The sequence below is a fragment of the Mercurialis annua genome, linkage group LG3 (genome assembly GCF_937616625.2).
Source record: "Mercurialis annua linkage group LG3, ddMerAnnu1.2, whole genome shotgun sequence".
NCBI lineage: Eukaryota > Viridiplantae > Streptophyta > Magnoliopsida > Malpighiales > Euphorbiaceae > Mercurialis > Mercurialis annua.
The window spans coordinates 69,820,985-69,838,456 of NC_065572.1; the positions used below are offsets into that span (position 1 = coordinate 69,820,985).

The 17,472-nt window shown below is 35.1% G+C and overlaps 4 protein-coding genes across 4 annotated transcripts; 1 reads left to right on the plus strand and 3 right to left on the minus strand.

The window, feature by feature from the left end:
- Positions 1-805: 805 nt before the first annotated feature.
- Positions 806-3,335, minus strand: LOC126671271 (pentatricopeptide repeat-containing protein At5g50390, chloroplastic). Its single transcript, XM_050365028.2, has one exon. The coding sequence runs from the start codon at positions 3,143-3,145 to the stop codon at positions 1,037-1,039; it is 2,109 nt and encodes a 702-aa protein (XP_050220985.1). The 5' UTR covers positions 3,146-3,335; the 3' UTR covers positions 806-1,036.
- Positions 3,336-3,426: 91 nt separating this feature from the next.
- On the plus strand, positions 3,427-6,054 carry LOC126671273 (uncharacterized). Its single transcript, XM_050365030.2, has 7 exons — positions 3,427-3,830; positions 3,910-4,096; positions 4,171-4,421; positions 4,540-4,654; positions 4,742-4,834; positions 4,915-5,058; positions 5,629-6,054. Exons 1-7 carry the CDS (start codon positions 3,469-3,471, stop codon positions 5,743-5,745), a joined length of 1,269 nt encoding a protein of 422 aa, XP_050220987.1. The 5' UTR covers positions 3,427-3,468; the 3' UTR covers positions 5,746-6,054.
- Positions 6,055-6,128: 74 nt separating this feature from the next.
- On the minus strand, positions 6,129-10,508 carry LOC126671272 (probable inactive purple acid phosphatase 27). The gene is made up of 12 exons (XM_050365029.2): positions 10,050-10,508; positions 9,853-9,944; positions 9,523-9,592; positions 9,304-9,426; positions 9,112-9,204; positions 8,658-8,787; positions 8,080-8,161; positions 7,841-7,973; positions 7,297-7,502; positions 7,086-7,211; positions 6,683-6,992; positions 6,129-6,576 (listed from the first exon to the last, which is right to left on the minus strand). Exons 1-12 carry the CDS (start codon positions 10,251-10,253, stop codon positions 6,271-6,273), a joined length of 1,875 nt encoding a protein of 624 aa, XP_050220986.1. The 5' UTR covers positions 10,254-10,508; the 3' UTR covers positions 6,129-6,270.
- A 1,452-nt stretch (positions 10,509-11,960) lies between these two features.
- On the minus strand, positions 11,961-16,095 carry LOC126674849 (uncharacterized). Its single transcript, XM_050369374.2, has 12 exons — positions 15,732-16,095; positions 15,515-15,643; positions 15,271-15,363; positions 15,083-15,162; positions 14,578-14,691; positions 14,340-14,413; positions 13,620-13,696; positions 13,438-13,521; positions 13,132-13,224; positions 12,895-13,002; positions 12,747-12,815; positions 11,961-12,568 (listed from the first exon to the last, which is right to left on the minus strand). The coding sequence occupies exons 1-12, from the start codon at positions 15,960-15,962 to the stop codon at positions 12,137-12,139; spliced, it is 1,584 nt and encodes a 527-aa protein (XP_050225331.1). The 5' UTR covers positions 15,963-16,095; the 3' UTR covers positions 11,961-12,136.
- Between the last annotated feature and the right edge of the window lie 1,377 nt (positions 16,096-17,472).

Below are 17,472 nucleotides of genomic sequence, written 5' to 3' on the forward strand. Positions count from 1 at the left end.
GCTTAACAAGGAACACAGTCTTTAATTAGGATAACAGAGACTTCATTATTTAAAATTTGACACCCATTTATTTTCATTAGCTGTCAGGCTTTAAATGTAAATTAACCGAATAATAATAATAATAATAATAATAATAATAATAATAATAATAATAATAATAATAATAATAATGTTTTACAATGGAAGCAATTACTTAGCATATCTGCTCCCTGTTATTGTTAAAGCCTTCTAAAAATCAAAAGCAACAGTTGGAAAGAACTGCAGAAAATAATATCAAGTTCAGCAGATAACAGAATGTAACATGTGATCTGGGTAATTGGATGCAGCAAAGAACCATACTTGCATTAAAATTCTGTACATCTCTAGGAACAGAAAATCTGAGAAACACAATTTGAACTTGCACATTACAAATTTGTTAAACATGCATATAAGAATATTGCAATAAAAACAATCAGAAGCGCGCAGACCATTGATCATAAACAAATTACAAACTGCATCCTATCAGTCAAATATTACTCGAGGTTAGCAATTTCATTACATCTCCTTTTTATTTAAAAAATCAATTGTTTATTACCTTTTAATTAAACCATACATGGAGCATCAAATACAAACTGATGGTGCCGGGTCATTTTTTTAGAAGCCACAGTAGCAAATATTCACAACAAGAAGCTGGGAATCAAGATATAAACTAGAACCACCACCTACTAGGAAGAAAATTTCCAGGCCTATCCCAAAATCTATAGGCATAGCAAAGAGGCATATTTTCCATAATTTGTAAGGTAAAATTTTATATGCGAATAAAAAGAGTTGAAACAGAATTTCTTAAATAGAATTATATCATAAACAAGTGAATAAAATTTGAAATATATATGTGGCTAAGAACTATCATTTCTAATTCACTACGAGGAATAATTACAACTATAACATTATTTAGAACGTAGGTAAATAAGAATAGAGAACAAATTTGTTTGACAAATTTGCAGATGTAAATTCTCAGACAGGGAAAATTGGCCTTCAGAGTATAAAACAACAGTACTTACCAATAATCCCCACAAGAACAACTCCCGTTTTCGAAGTGATGAAATCTGCTAGCATCTTTTACTACAATTTCCCTCCTGGTAATCATAGCTACCAACTTAATTGCTTCGTGAGAGTCGCTAGAGAGACGGTGACCCTGAACAACTTGCAGAGGTGCCCAATATGGAGTGTTAATCAACCCAAAAGCAATTGCCAGTTTCTCACTACGGTACAACAACAGGCGCTGTTCTTGTTCATCCACATCAGGAAGCATGCTTTTCTTCTCAGGAATATAACCAAATTTAGAAATTTCTTTGATCAAGTCATCCACTTTTTGATAAATCTCCTTTCTCTGGGGATGAAATTTATCTCCAGAATGAAAAACATGTACCTGTTTCTTAACTTCAATCCAACTGCATGCTGGAAGCATTCTCAAACCCTTTCTTCTTAAGGTCTGGACGACGCCAGCAGCTTCTTTTAGCTTGCCAGAGCTGTTGTATATATTCAAAAGAACAATGTAATTGTTAAGCTTCTCAGGTTCCATTCCATAAAGCTTCTCAGCAGCCAATTTCCCAAGCTCTACATTTTCATGGATTCGACAAGCTGTCAACAGAGCAGCCCACATATTTGCAGTGGGCTTAAAAGGAGCACGTCTTATCAAAGCAAAAGCTTCATCTAAGAGCCCTTCTCTACCTAATAATTCAATCATACAAGCATAATGCATTGCCCGAGGAATTACTTTGTACTCTTTCTCCATAGCTTGAAAAATTTCCCACCCGCGTGCTGATAAACCCGAGTAGCTACAGGCAGATAGAACAGCAAGAAAAGTGACATGGTTGGGTCTCATCCTTTCTTCAAGCATCTCCTCAAACAACTCAATTGCCTCATCTCCATTACCGTGATTACCATATCCCGCAATCAAGGCATTCCAGCAAATAATGTTTTTACAAGACATCTGGTCAAAAACATTCTGAGCAGTTTGCACTCTTCCCCATTTGCTATAAAAATCAACAAGTGCCGAGTTTGCTACCATATCCGATTCAAAACCATGACGAATTAGAGCAGCATGGGCTTGCTTAGCATAATCCAAAGAAGCTAACCGCGCACATATTCTCACTACTATAGAAAGTGTAAAATGGTCCATTCTAAAACCAGAAACACGCATCCCATAAACGATGTCCAAAGCTTCCTCACTATAACCATGAAGTGCATAACCGGCAATGATAGTATTCCAAGCCACTGTATTTTTGTCTGGCATTTCATCAAAGACACATTGAGCATCCTCCAGGCTGCCACACTTACCATACATATCAATTAAAGCACAAGAAATAAACACATCATCCCCTGCTTCCATCTTCAAAGCACACGCATGTAGCTGCCTCCCTGTAGAAATCCACCCCATTCTAGAAGAAGCATGAATCATGATGGAAAACGCGCGAGACCCAACATCAGAAAACTCTTCCCACATAATCAAAAACAATCTGAATGATTCCCTATAATCCCCCACATCCACAAGCCCAGAAATAATAGTATTCCAAGAAGCCAAATTCTTTTCAGGCATTTCATCAAACCATTTCCGAGCATGAATAATCATCCCACACTTAACTTGCATAAGCAGAATTCTATTAGCCATATACTGATCCGGTTCAAACCCGTTACCCAACATATAACTAAGCACCCTCTTAACGCCCGGGATGGATCTTAATCCTATACAAGCAGCAACTAAAGCATCAAAAGTAGTGGTACTCACATCAAATCCTCCGTCGAGCTCAAGTATCTCAAACAAATCAAGCGCATCGATATACCTTCCATGAACAACTAACTTCTCTATCTGACTACAAATTCTAATACTTGATTTTTTAACATGGGTATTTTCAATATTAGTTCGTTTTCCTAAGTCAATTAATGGTTTAGAAATTGGTTTAGGCCGTGGCTGTAATCCACGATCAAGAGAATAACTCTGGTTTGTAATAGCAACTGGAGTACTCCATTTTCTTCTACTGAATGTAAAACCATATATAGAGAATAGATTTATCTGATTAATACACTTAGACGAAGATAATAAGCTATAATTATCCCTAAATTGATCCAATGAGAGACTTTGGTAACGCAGTAATGGGACGTCCATTTTTAGATTAAACTCAAATCAGAAACAAGCGTACCTATCTGCAGTACAAATGGCACCACACGATCAGAGAATTGGATGTTGTAGCTGTCTCTGTTTCTTCTTCTTCTTCATAGTTTTGAGTTTTATTTTGTCTTCATAGCATAGAAATATCCGCCATTTTAGTAGTTAGAGGTAGTTGCAAAGTAAGCTACCAGTTTTAACCAAGTTAAACACAAAACGAGGCGTTTTTAAGAAACGGCATCGTTCCAGTCTTATAAAATATATAGCCGCTCATTCTAATTTTTTAAAAACGATTCGTAGAGGGTGGAAGTGTAAAAAAAGAAATGGCACCACACGATCTCCGCCGTCCGTTTAAGAGAGCGGCGATCTCCGATCAGCAAAGACGAAGAGACTTAACGTTACAACGGCAGGAACAGAGCCGTCGCGATGCTCAACAACAAGCACGTTGTCTAGCTTCTACTGTCCTCTCTCTCCAATCTCAAACCGCTCAAGCTGAACATGAACATGAACCCGAACCTGAACTATTACCCGATAGACAACCCGAACCGGATCAATCTGGAGCTCCGGAGATTGACGTCCGTCAAGCCTCGAGAATGAAAGGAGCAGAGGCTAGAAAATGGTTCGCCAGACAGTTAATGCTACCGGAGTGGATGATCGACGTTCCTGATTGCCTGCCTCAAGACTGGTACCTTTCTCTCTCTAACACCATATTTTCTCTCTCTACAAAACTCATCGTTTTTAGTAATTAATTCAATTGAATTTAGGTATGTATTCGCCAGACCAGCTGGCAAACGATGCTTCGTAGTCTCATGTAACGGAATTACAGTTAGTCGGCAAAGGAACGGCTCAATACTGCACCGTTTTCCGTCAGCTTTACCTAATGGAGCTAAAATTAGGGATTCATCTGGTTCTTCTCAGTCTTACTGTATACTTGACTGTATTTTCCACGAGGTAATTCATTCTTATCCGTGTGTTTTTCAACTCTATAGAGTAAAAGTTGTACTTAAATACTGTATGTTTTGCAGTTGGATCAGACTTATTATGTGATAGATATGGTTTGCTGGAGAGATTACCCGCTGTATGATTGCAGTGCCGAGTTTCGATTCTTTTGGTTGAACTCGAAGCTTGGAGAGACCGGATCGTGCGATCCTCCTAGTTCTTTTCATAAGTATAGATTTTCTACGGTCCCTGTTTATAACTGTGATCAGAGTGGTCTTTGGTCAGCTTATACTGGAGATGTGCCCTATGTAAAGGATGGTTTATTGTTCTATAATAAGTAAGTCGTTTTATTGCTCGTGTTATGGTATAATGTTTGTTTTGTTTCTTATATTGTTTGGTATTGGCTGGAATGGGAATGTACTCTATGGATATGTTACTAATATTGACTTTGTCAGGCATGCGCACTACCAAATGGGAAATACACCACTGGCGTTAGTTTGGAAAGATGAGAAGTGTAGTCAGTATGTTATTGACACAGATAGTAAAGGCGAGGTTCTGAGCCAACAACAGGTATGTTTCTCTACTAGAAACTATTTTGTTAGTTATTATTTTTTGGGTCGAGTTGTTTATGGATGCCTATCATGGTTCTTTGACTAGGTAGTTTTGGAGCTACAAGATGATGGCAGTCTAGTTGCATCAGATGATCCTCCTGTGGCCTTCGGCTGCCTACATTCAGATTTTATTCAACAGGTTTGGTTTATACATGCCCTTCTTGTGGTCTTTGGCTTCCTTCTCTCTTAATAATTTGGTTCATCATTTTAAACCTTTAGGAAGGGCTACGTTCAGGAAATCTTGTACGGTTTTCTGTTTGTGATGGAGGATTGAGTTTTGCGGATGGAAAGGTCAAGAATGCTGATCTACATTATCTTGGCAAGCCCAATAAGGCACGTGCTTTTGCAGATAGTTACTCAAAGGTTAGTAAGAAAAATTTACATCTCATACTCCCTTGTAAGTTTTGTTTTTCCTTCACAAGGACTTTGTTAGATGAAATTTTATATTAGAAGGCAGAATCCTTGATGCTTTATGAGGGTATATAGTTAAGCTTGCACATTGTTTTTTAGAATGCGTATGGGATATGAACTGTTCCTTTTAAATAAAGAGGACATTGAACCATGAATTATTGGTTTTAAAGAAAAGCTATTGGCGTTATTAAATTCTTATATGTCCTTGGATTCGTCTACCATGCTTCCTCAGCAACATGACTTCATAGTTAATGCCAAGATAAAGTAAATTAGCAAGATAGAGATCAGGATTTTTTATCCTTGCAGTTGCTTTTTCTCGTCCATTTCTTGAAGTAGCTGTTCATATAACTGGTTTTATTGTTTCTGGAGGACAGTATGCCGTGTAACCTGTTTGTTCACTCAACTAATTTTGTATGTTTTCCATATATAACTCCGGTTACAATTAGCTTGTTTTTGCAAGTTTTTATAGGTTGCAGTAAGTAGAGGCTTCCACAACTATTGACTTGAAACTGTTACTTGCAGATTGTGTTCCAGCATATGGCCCGGCATTCTCCTCTAAAAATTGATGATCTTCTGGCCTCTGTTTGTTCATCTGACAATCAGCAAAGCAAACCTTGTGAAGTTGAGATGAGTGATTGATGACATTCTCCTCTAAAAGTAGAGTCTTCCAAGGGTTTCACCGGTTGCATTCAAGACATCATTATATCTTCCAGCTCCCTCTCATTTGTGCCATAACAATTGAAGCTCTGCTTTAGCTATAGAGTTTTTGGATGTATATCTAGTTAGTAACTTATGTGCAAGTGTAAAACCTTACCCCACCAAAACCGGCAAACACAAAGCCTGGAGCAGATTTTCTCTGTAGTTTTGTGTACAAAGTTTCAATTTTTATCATGCCCTGTAACAGGCCTTTTTCTTTGTAAAAGCATGTATTATTAAGACAGTATCTCATCCTAAATGTCCCATAGAAACTATATCAGGACATTCACATATAAAATGCATATAGAAATAGCAAAAGTAGGAGATGAAGGAGAAGTGAAATGCATCACATTAAAGCCTTAATATTATATTATTATTCTTAAAGACTCTAACCTAATATGTCCTTTCGAATAATCTAAAAAAAATTGCTAAACAAAAATCTAACAATTGAGCAAATATTTTTGTGGCTCAACTTGCCAAAGTAGTTGCTTCGCAACCGTCATGAATACAGGCCAAAACATCTCTGTAATCTCTGGAAATGGTGAAAGAATCATGTACTTTGCCATCACTGCTTTTCTTGTACTCAAAGAGCAAATATGAGTGGTTAAATGCTGTCATCTTCACGAACCCAAAGTCGAAATCTCTGAACACACTCCAATTAGGAATCGTTCCGCTGAATGGTGATAAGTGGGCTCCTCCCCCACCGACAACAACATGGATTGTTCCCTCCACCGTGCCTGAATAATGATTTTTTTCTGAATTCACACATCGACTCTGCACCACCAGCATAAACAGTAAAGTATTAAACGAATGGCGACATTGAGAGGCTAAACATTTTTGCTTACTCAAAGAACTTAAAACATATCTGCAATTTGAGTACCTGGTATACAGGGCATGACCTTTCATAGTTATGCACGTGCCCGTAAAATGCGATGTCTACTTTGTACTTTTGCCAAAGCTTTTGCAAGCTTTCCCTTCCCATGGGCTCTTCAAATGAACCCTCTTTTCCGTACCAATCGTTGGAGGAATATCCAAGGACACGATGAGTTGCAAAAATTAGCCAAGGCTGCTTTCGTCTATCTACAGACGCTAGGCAATTTTCAATGAACTTATACTGTTCCGATCCCTCCCTCCAGTCATGCTCTGTATCAGCTACGCAGAAGTGAAACATGCCATAATCAGTTGAATACCTGCATAGTGCCACGTTAAATTCAAATATGCAAACATAATTATAAAAGAAGAAACGGAGATAGAGAGAAATTAATGATTGGAAATTAGAATACCAAAATTTAGCTCTGTTCTCTGCAGGGACATAGTACATGGTCTCAGCAACCACTCCGCACTCCCCACCGGAATCGAGTCCGTCATAGAAGGATCCTGAATTAGGCCAGTCTCGTTCATGGTTGCCACTGCAAAAGCAAAAGACTGGAATTAATTTAAACAGATACACAAAATGGGCCATAAACTTAAGGTTCATGAGCAAAAGGCGCAGACCTTGCAATCATGTACGGTTTAGTTGATGTAATGGCCTGGACCTGTGCTGTGAATTGGTCCCATTGTGATATGTATCCATTTGAATATGCTAGATCTCCAATGTGGAATACTATATCATAGTTGTTCAAGTCTTCAACAAGTCGGTCTGCGGTCATGAGTGATCCTGGCTGATAATTGCTGTACTCATTTGACCCATCACGCTCTGCCTGAAACGTATTTGTTAAATAAGTAAAACTCCTTTCATATGACCCAAAAGGGGAATCTTGGCGTGCTAATAATCTTGTCAAAAATAATCTTAACTAGAGGATATTTTAAGGATGCATTCTAACAATAGTTGAACATATAGACCCAAGTCTTCATAAGAGATCTGGTATAACTTACATCCATTGTTAAATCTGATTGTGAAAGTGATCAGTCCGAGGTAAAATGCTAGGAAATATTTTAAGGAATGGAACAGAACATAAACACATGTAAATATGGGCATGTACTCACACAAATATAAAGTTACCAAAATAACAATTTATTATGTATTTTTTATTGGTACCTTCCCCATGTCGCCGAAAATAATGACACGCTGCAATGAGTCCTGTCCAGGGAATGGAGATGATTTAAATGAATACATCTTACTCCAGATGTAAACGCCATTGGTTAGGATGTGACCCATCCGGTACCAGTATCTGAGAAGACAGGATCACAGCTTACGATTAATCAATGCAAGTGTAAGATTTCGGACATGAATTCCCAAGATGAATAGAAGAGTAGAAGATAGTGAAAGATGATTACATAGTATTTGGCCATAACTCTTTCAAAAAACTTGTGTGTATAAATCCAGGATCACGCCAGCCTACTGTCCTTGCAGGTGAACCTGGAAATGGGATCCTTGTTACAGTAACATATGAAAAACTAACTGAATATCTTCTAATGCAAAACAGGGGGGGGAAAACGCAAATGTTTTGAACTTCACCATATAATTGAAGATAAGACTAGGAGAAAACAGTGCGTGTAACAAGGTAAACAAAACCATCAAGCGACAAGAAATCTTAAGTTTTCTTAACAGAATAAGACAAAAGTAAGCTATTGACCAGCACCATGAGTAGTCTGAGCAACAACATTGTACATAGTATGTCACTAAGCAAGGATAAAACAATCGGCAAGAGATTTTAGAAATTGCTACTCCACATTTGAACACTTAATCATAGTTAACCAGAATAAAAAATGCATTTCATAACTAAATATATAAACACTTTACAATCAATCATCATCAATCAGAATGGAGTTATGCGAATAATTGAACATGTTATAAAACATAGAACCATCAAAATTTGCGATTGTGCCACATAAGTGGATGAAATAATTCATACCACACATGCTGTTTTGATCAAATGTCAATGTTCCAGCAGGTGAGCGCAACGAAGTGTCTCCATTCAGACCCCATGCAACAAATGGAATAGCTTCATCGATGTTATAACCGCTAGTCCAAGTCACGGTCATCTGAGCAACATGTAAAAAAATCTTTAAATACCGAAATGAAATTTTATGAACCAACTCCCAAAAATAAAGATATTCAAATATTATTTGAAAGTGATTTCCCAAACACTGGACAAGTTTATAAACTTGTATCTTTTATTACTGCATAATTTAACAGCTGATGAAGAAATCTGTATTAAAAAAACAAAGGTTGAAATCAAAATGGAAAAGCTTTATTTACTCGCTATGAAACAAATAGACTCACGTCAATGGCTATTATGCCAGAAATTATTTTTTAAAAACCTTTTGCTAGACATACTCAGCAGTTATCAATAAAAAGAAACTCACCTCATCCCAAGATTTTCCTTGAGCAAGACGGGGATACACAGGCGCTTTAGGATTAAGAAAAGTTATGGTATTTGACACTGCGACAAGTTTTGGCTGCAAGAGATGAGAGTATTATATTTGCTCTCTTGATAAAATCGCCATAAGGCCAATAGGCGCATGTAATAGATAAATCTTAAATAAAATTAGACTCACATTTGACAGTCCGCCTGAAAATAAGGCGAATATGAAATCTGCCCGCTGATTTATAATCTCAAATCTCAAAGTATTCTTGCCTGTCTCAGTGTATTTTGAATTGTCATGATTTGCAAACTTGTACTGCAATAATCATATCAAAAAAGACAAACATTAGAGATCCAAAAGACCCTGCAGTTTAAATCTTCAAGTAATTCAAATCCAATTTAACATCACTACCTTTATTGGGGATGAACAAATATATGGGTTTTGCTCTTTGGGCTCATTGTTTGGTGGACATGTGGATGAACTGCAAAAAGAAAACAATGCTCCATTTTATAAACCATTAAACATGGAAAACAACTAAGAAACTACACTTATCAACTAGGTAGCACGGACACTAAAAAACAAGACACTTGGACACTGACACGGCGAAACGGCGTTATTTAAGGTTTCCCATTTCAGAAACGTTGATCAAGTGAAGTGTCTGTGCTGCCTAGCTTATCAATGATTAAAGCTCAACAATTTCAATTCAAATCAACAAAAACTAAAACTACAAAATGACATTACTTGAATATTGAAGGGGAGAAAACTCCAATCCAATCATCTCCAGATGGTTGAGGGTTAACAATATCCACCGTTACATTTTCAGTATCCCCACCCTGTAGTTATATAAATAACTAGACATCAATCAATCAAACCACTACTACACATTAAGCACAAAAACAATCCAATACTATTAAAAAAAAAACATTAAAAATGATTACCAGCAGGCCAAGAAGTAAAGGGGAGGCTTTAACAGAAGCATCAGCAGATAAAGCAAGAACAGTTTTGTGAATTTCAATTTTGGAAAGTGGTTGCTCTCCAAGCCCATCCATGTCACCATTAACAAAGCTCAAGTTTAAAACAAACAGAACAAACAACAGCATTATCAAGGGTTTTTTAAAGCCCTGAAAATTAAAACCCTCCATTGGTTTAAGTTTCTGCTTTCTGGGTCACAATAATTGAAACAAAATGGAATTGTAAAACCCAAAAAGCTCCGAAATTTATAGTGAGAGAATAATGGCGCCAATCAGTTTCTCTCTCTAGAAATTTGGATATGCTTAGAGGAAAAACCAACCAATTGGATCAATGATTGGGTTTTGGAGTCTTTGCAGACAACTCCAAAACATCAACTACATTGTTTGTTACGTTGACATTAATCCCCTTTTTTGCCATATCTTTGAAAAATAACTATTTATTTGGTCCTCTAATAATAGTGTGCACTTTTTCAATTACAATATACTTTAAATTCATCAGTTTTAAAATTAATTTTAATTTAAGTTGTAACTAAAAATTAACAATTGTAGAGTTGGATTTCTATTTTCATTGTAATTAATATATAAAGCTACATCAATAATTAAAATTGCTATAAAAGACGTGCTATTTATATATGATGAGTTATTGAACTTGTTAAAAAAAATTACTGATAGTAATATATTAACGAGAAATTTTTAGGTAGACTAAGTCTACCACGTCATCCGTAGACTAAACCAATCATGTGATAACACCTCATTAAAATGAGGATATTCTTGTAATATCATTATTCAAAAATGTATGCAAATAACAAACGAAATTACAAAAATACCCTCATTTTAATGAAGTGTTATCACATGATTGGTTTAGTCTACGGATGACGTGGTAGACTTAGTCTACCTAAGAATTTCTATATATTAACAACAGATAAAATTGATAGAATTCTGGTTAACTTGCACAATCAAGAGAATATCCTTAAGTAGTAGTATTAGATACCATGAAATTAATGAAAGGAATTGATTAATTTTAAGCAGTAAATACTAGTAGTAAATAGTAAAAGTGCAATAGATTGGGCATGCGATAGCAAAACGTGAAAGATTGGTTTCACTTTTACTTTTGTTAAATATAATTTCTTTTAATTTGTGTGCATACAATTAGTGAACGTGAAATGTACTTATTCAAAATTTTGACCAACATTGGCTTTTAATTTTATCAACATTAATATTCGTATTTATTAATAGCAGTAATTGTTTAAAGTAAATACTTCATCCGTTCTTTTATAGTTGTCCATTTAGCAAAATATATTTGTCTCTAATTAATTGTCCATTTAGGATTTCAATGTGACTTTAGCTATTATCTTCCAAATTTATCCATCCCTACTAAATGACTCCATGTTTTTATTTAAAAAACATTTATTAACTAATAGGGCTATATTAGTATTTCTCTTTATAAATTAAGACAAAATGAGCACTATCCTGGTATGTATAATATTGGCTAAATGGACAACTAAAAAAGAACGGAGGGAGTACTATTTATTCAAAAATAGAGGATGATAGCTTTTAATTACTTTTAAATTAGTAATTTGGAGTTAAAATTAAATTTATGATTACCATTTCAACAAAAGAATCCGGAGACTCATTATAAATTAATTAATAATTAATTTATTATAAGAGTTCAAACATAATTGAATTATCAGTAGATAACATCATAATAATAGTTTGAAATTAGCTGAGCACGACATAACTTTAATTATTTAATAAAATCATTTAATAAGTTTTACTCTCAACTAAACTTTAAAAAATCAATTTTTTAATGATTTTTTACATCAATTTGCTTGTAGTTTTTGTATAAAGAAGTGATTTATGTTTAACATGCAACACCAGTTTATCCTCAATGGGAAATTCTTACCTAAAAACATAAAACAAAATTTGCCAAAAATCAAAAAATACTTCCAGTTCCTCTTCTAATGTAAATGGAATCACCATTGGACATAATTAACTTATCCTTTCATCTGACTAATAACTATAGTTATGCCATCACCATGCCTAAAAAAAACTGTTTACCTAGTCTTCTGGGCTTTAGCCAGTTTCTTTTTTCTTTTCTTCAAAGCCTTGGGCACTTTGTTCTTGCGAGCTTCTCTTTTCTCTTCCTTTACTTTCTTTTTATTTTCTTTTCTGGCAGTTTTTTTATCGATAGGATCCTCAACAGATGAAGAGCCACTCTCATCTGATTCACCTGAACTTGAGTCATCATCGTCATCTGTCTCGTCCTCAGATTTAGTCTCAGGTCCGTCGATACCGATACAAGACTTTGATACAGAGGTGACACCCTCTTCATACTCCTCTTGTATGACAGACTTACCTTTAGAAAGAGCCTCCTTCATTCCGGTAATGGTTTGATAGTACATATCTTCTGTATCCTTGCCACTTGTTACTCTTATCACGTCCTCCTCTGCATGCTTCACATTATCTAACGTCTTTGGAATGTACGACTGTACCACCAAAACAATGATCTCAATGCAAATATAAGAAGAAAACAAAAAATGACAAACAAATTTACTTTTTTCAAATTAAATGGTTCCCCAAGTTAAGAAAATACAAGCTAATCACAATATGTTCTAGAGACAATAAGAAAAATGACAAACAAGTTTATCAGAAGGGGGGAAGTACCTGCACGAATACGGAATCTGCAATTTCGTCCTCTGCGGTAATGTCTCTGGTCAAAATTTTTTGTTGAATCTGAGACAGGATGCCATAGTCAAATGAGGATCTCAGTAAGGATTTTAAAGAAATCAGAAACACAGGCAAGACAACAAACCTCTTCCAAATAACTATCAACAGAATCATCAGTAATGGTTGGATCAACAATGAAATCAAATAGCTCTCGAATCATCATGACAGCTACACCATTTTTCTTAAAGAAATCCTGCATACAACACATACCTGATTAAATCGTATTGTTCTTATCAAAACATTTGTTTGTTTGATTTTGACCTTTTCCAACAATAACAATCTTAGGAAAACAACAGCCATCCATCCTGTAAAAACTACTTACAGAAACATGAACGCAGTCTTCACGAAGGAAATCAAGGGCCCGCGGGTGGTCAAGGTCAACAGTTTGGGAGACGTCAATTATATACAAGTGACCCTGCAAACACGAGTAACAAATTAGATCATAAATCACGGTTCAAAAATGTGACTGATCTAACATATCTTAAGAAACACATATGCTCTGATCAAACATCTTCAGAATTCAGTTAGCCTCCATTCTCCAAAGAATTTATCCTTCGTATTGTAAAGTGCATTAAAACTTGCCTAAAGGCAAAAACCTTATCTATGTAAGGAAGTCTATAATGTTCACCTCATAATAGAGTATGTTATATTCACTAAGGTCCCCATGCACTAGCTTGCACTTCTGATATAAAGTTCGCATTGCAATTATCATCTGAAAATAAAATGTAAAGAGGTCATGACTCACTAAAATCAAACAACAAAATACATATTATTTCAAGGTTTTACTTTTGACCAAACAATTGTACGCACCTCTACATAACCTTCACGTAGCTTGTCCAAAGATAAGGCAGCATCCTTGAGGCGAGGTGCAGCACAACCAGTCTTTCCTGTAGCAAATATTGTATATCAAAAATGGAATACACAAAAGAGATGTATATTCACAGACCTGAATATATATTAGCGGCAAAAGAAATGCTTAAAGACATTATAAATTAACATACGGGAAATGAAACTATGAAAAGTATTTATCTTAAAGCACTAGCTTCATGAATCCACAAAATAATAATAATGTAAATTGGTAAATAGTCTGAAAGGAAGTTGCTTCTAACAACTCCATTGAGCTGTTGAGAAAAATAGGCTAAATAGCAGAAACTGAAAACTGAGTCTTTGATGGATGTGAAAATTGATTAACATACGGGAAATGAAACTATGAAAAGTATTTATCTTAAAGCACTAGCTTCATGAATCCACAAAATAATAATAATGTAAATTGGTAAATAGTCTGAAAGGAAGTTGCTTCTAACAACTCCATTGAGCTGTTGAGACAAATAGGCTAAATAGCAGAAACTGAAAACTGGATGGATGTGATATGTTTATGAGATTACATTTCTTCTAGTCACCTTAAAATCTATATGAAAACATCACATAACTTAAAATTCATGCATCTTGACACATGCATAAATAAGGACACCCAACAATCCAAACGTGTATACACGGATCATAAAGGAAAAGGAAGCAGAAAAGCAATACCTATAAATTCCATGACCAGAACATGAAGTCTCAAAAGATATGGAGTTGGGCACCTAATTCCCGCTGCCTTAATTCTGCAACTCAAAATGCAAATATATTACAGCAGAAAAGGTCTATGTAAGGCTTCATGAGAAAGTAAAATTCCCCGCAAATTCATCAAATTATAATTTTTACATAGCAGAGCTAATGAACAAATTACAAGAGAATGTTTCCATATAAAACTAAATGTTTACCTTACCTCAAAAGATTTCTCATTTCCTTTTCAGCCCATGTCTTTACCATTTTCCTTGGATTGTGCTTGCAGTAACCATATCTAAATCGATAGTCACCTTGAACATACCGATCCCGGTCCCTATAGTTTCCAAAGAACAAATCATATTGCATGAGAGGCTGTAAGAAAAATAAAATCTACGAAATCAAAGCAGCTCTAATTAACCTTAAGATCGATCAGAAATACCCAGCAAAATGTGCCAGAAAATTAAACATTAAAAAGGTTGATGAGCCAAAAACTGTTATCTTAATTGCAAACAACATTAGAAGAAAAAAAATTGTAAGGGTACAATTGAAGAGGTAGTGTATAAATATTCTCAAAATTAGATTTAATTCACTAATTTCCACTTCTTTTCCCACATAAAAGACTAGCCGTTAGCCTTAAAATACTAAATGCTTAATTTTTCAAACAAAAACCTTTAGATTGGTAGAAGCAATTCTTATTTTACAAGCTAGATCACCACTAGACTTACTTGAAAACCAGAATTGAAGTCTTGTAAACTTTGACAGCAAACTCTTGACCATCAGGCTTCGTTGCATGATACACATTTGCCTATTAACAAACCAAAAGAAAAATCAAGATTCAAAACTTAGATAACAAATGACTCAAAGCTCAAGTTTTCCGCCTTAAAAGAGCCGATACCAAACCAAGTATAATTACCTCTTTTCCAGTAGAAATGCAGCCATTTATTTCACTAAATACACCTCGATTAAGCATTTTGAATATAACTTTGCGCGTTCTTGGATCAACTGCCTACAAATGCAATAAATTAATTTGCACCTCCCTTAATAACAGGTAATCTTACAAAAAAAATTAGGGTTAATTGAACTTTCAATTTTGGCAATTTAATATATGAAACTGTTCCGGAGTCCACATCAGCATTTTTTGACGGAAAATTGGTTACCTGTTCAACAGTAGCACGATCAGCTTTCTCAGTAGTTCTAGTTTTACCAGTAGCCATATCCCTAATACTTTCTCGAATCTCAGTCGTTACTGAATTCGACATTCCAAAATCAACTCTCCCTTCCCATTCCTGCGCCAATTATAAAAAAAATAAAAAAATTAACTTCACTAACCACACAAATTTATAATAACTTGTGAATTAGCAATATTATCAATACCTCCAAAGGAGAAACGCGGATGCGATTAGAGAACTTCTGGTTGCGATTAGCAAGGGGTTGTAGTGTTGATAAATTATGTTTAGAGTGAACGCCGCCGTGGGCATTTGGACGCCTTGAATTCAGAGTAATTGCACCGCCAGTTGCTTCTACGTCGACTAAATAATCCAACGGGTCGTCGACGTCGGAATCCGATGAACATGAAAATTCTTCCTCATCTGTTAATGTCGACATCGCTTGGTAGATTGTTTGAAGTTTTTTTTTTTTTACTATTGCTGTCGAGGTAGGGTTTAACAGGTGGATGGCTATCAAATTAGGGTTTTAATTGCAGAATACAAGTAGAAGAGGAATAATTCTTTGATCAAAGGGTCAGCGCGCCCCCTAAACTAGTGTCACGAGATCATCTAACCCAATTTATACTTTTTTGAGCAACTAACCCTAAAACTCTTCATTTTGGGGCCAAATAACCCTATAATTGTATTTTTTTAAATGCGTAAAATACAAATCGGAGGTGAGTGACGCAAAAAAATAATTAAATTCTTCCCTAATTGTTGCGATATAATTATCCTAAATCTGTTTTTTAAAATAAAAATATAAATTGTGGGGCTATTTGACCCAAAAATGAAGAGTTTTGGGGTTAGTTGTTTAAAAAAGTATAAATTGGGCTAGATGATCCAGTGTCACAAGTTCATGGGCGCGTTGACTCTTTGTTCATAATTCTTTACCACGCAATTTGCCACGTTGGACAGATGGATAGTAAAGCTGGCACCTCATCTTAAGTTTTCCTATTTTGAAAAGCAAATTACTTTGAGATCGCTCACGTTTGTCGTAATTCGCAGTTTGTTATCTTTTATTTGAAAATCAAATGATTCGATAAGTCAGTTTTAATTTTGTAAATATAAGACCCTTCTGTTAAATATAGGTGCTAAATCATTAATAGAATGAAATGCGAGGTACCAAATCGTTTGAAAATGAGGCACCAAATCGTTTGAAAAGGAGGTACCAAATCATTTATATAATTGAAACTGAAATCGTTTGAAAGTAAATTTCAAATTATTAATGGAACTAACTGAAGGGCCTTATAGTTTACAAAATCAAAACCGGGGTACCAAATCGTTTGATTTTCAAATAAGAGGTACCAAATTGTGAATTATGACAAACGTGAGGGGTCTTGAAGTAATTTGCTCTTTATTTAATCAATCTCTTTCTCAAAAATTGAGAAAAACTTATAAAAAACTGATGGAAAATCCATTGACGATATAGATTATATAACAATTATAAATTTTAATATCTCAATTTAATCACCATTAAAATTAGTTAAACATTTAAATATATAAACGATAGCAAATTATGACAGGACACATATAATTACGCAAGCAAGTGAAGATGAAGATAAATACGATCAAATGTTATAATTTGAGTGTTAGTTGAATTACATATGTAATGTTTGAAGAGAATGCCTCAAAGAACATTGTCACGGGTTTGGATTTTCTAACCTAACATATGTGCGGCACTAGTGAATTTTTCTCGAACAAGTTACTAGTCAGTCTCTCTCGAAGTGCTACGCACAATTTAAGCGGAAATAAAAATCGTAAGATGGCTAAAATAATTTTAGCGGAAATAAAGATCGCAAGATGGTTAAAACTGTGAGACTTTTATTACTTGAGAAAAGAAATGTACACAAATGTTGGATTTGAGGATACTTTACAAATAAGGTTTTCAGGTTATATATAGTCCTCTACCT

Coding starts and splice junctions, on each gene's coding strand:
- LOC126674849 (XM_050369374.2), bottom strand. CDS start 15,962: ATGTCGACATTAACAGATGAGGAAGAATTTTCATGTTCATCGGATTCC. Junction 13,003..13,131: donor AAGACTGCGTTCATGTTTCT/GTAAGTAGTTTT, acceptor TGTTGTATGCAG/GATTTCTTTAAGAAAAATGG. Junction 12,816..12,894: donor TTGATAGTTATTTGGAAGAG/GTTTGTTGTCTT, acceptor ATCCTGTCTCAG/ATTCAACAAAAAATTTTGAC.
- LOC126671271 (XM_050365028.2), bottom strand. CDS start 3,145: ATGGACGTCCCATTACTGCGTTACCAAAGTCTCTCATTGGATCAATTT.
- LOC126671272 (XM_050365029.2), bottom strand. CDS start 10,253: ATGGAGGGTTTTAATTTTCAGGGCTTTAAAAAACCCTTGATAATGCTG. Junction 7,212..7,296: donor AAACCGTACATGATTGCAAG/GTCTGCGCCTTT, acceptor TTGCTTTTGCAG/TGGCAACCATGAACGAGACT. Junction 6,993..7,085: donor GAGAACAGAGCTAAATTTTG/GTATTCTAATTT, acceptor GGCACTATGCAG/GTATTCAACTGATTATGGCA.
- LOC126671273 (XM_050365030.2), top strand. CDS start 3,469: ATGGCACCACACGATCTCCGCCGTCCGTTTAAGAGAGCGGCGATCTCC. Junction 4,422..4,539: donor GGTTTATTGTTCTATAATAA/GTAAGTCGTTTT, acceptor TGACTTTGTCAG/GCATGCGCACTACCAAATGG. Junction 4,835..4,914: donor ATTCAGATTTTATTCAACAG/GTTTGGTTTATA, acceptor TTAAACCTTTAG/GAAGGGCTACGTTCAGGAAA.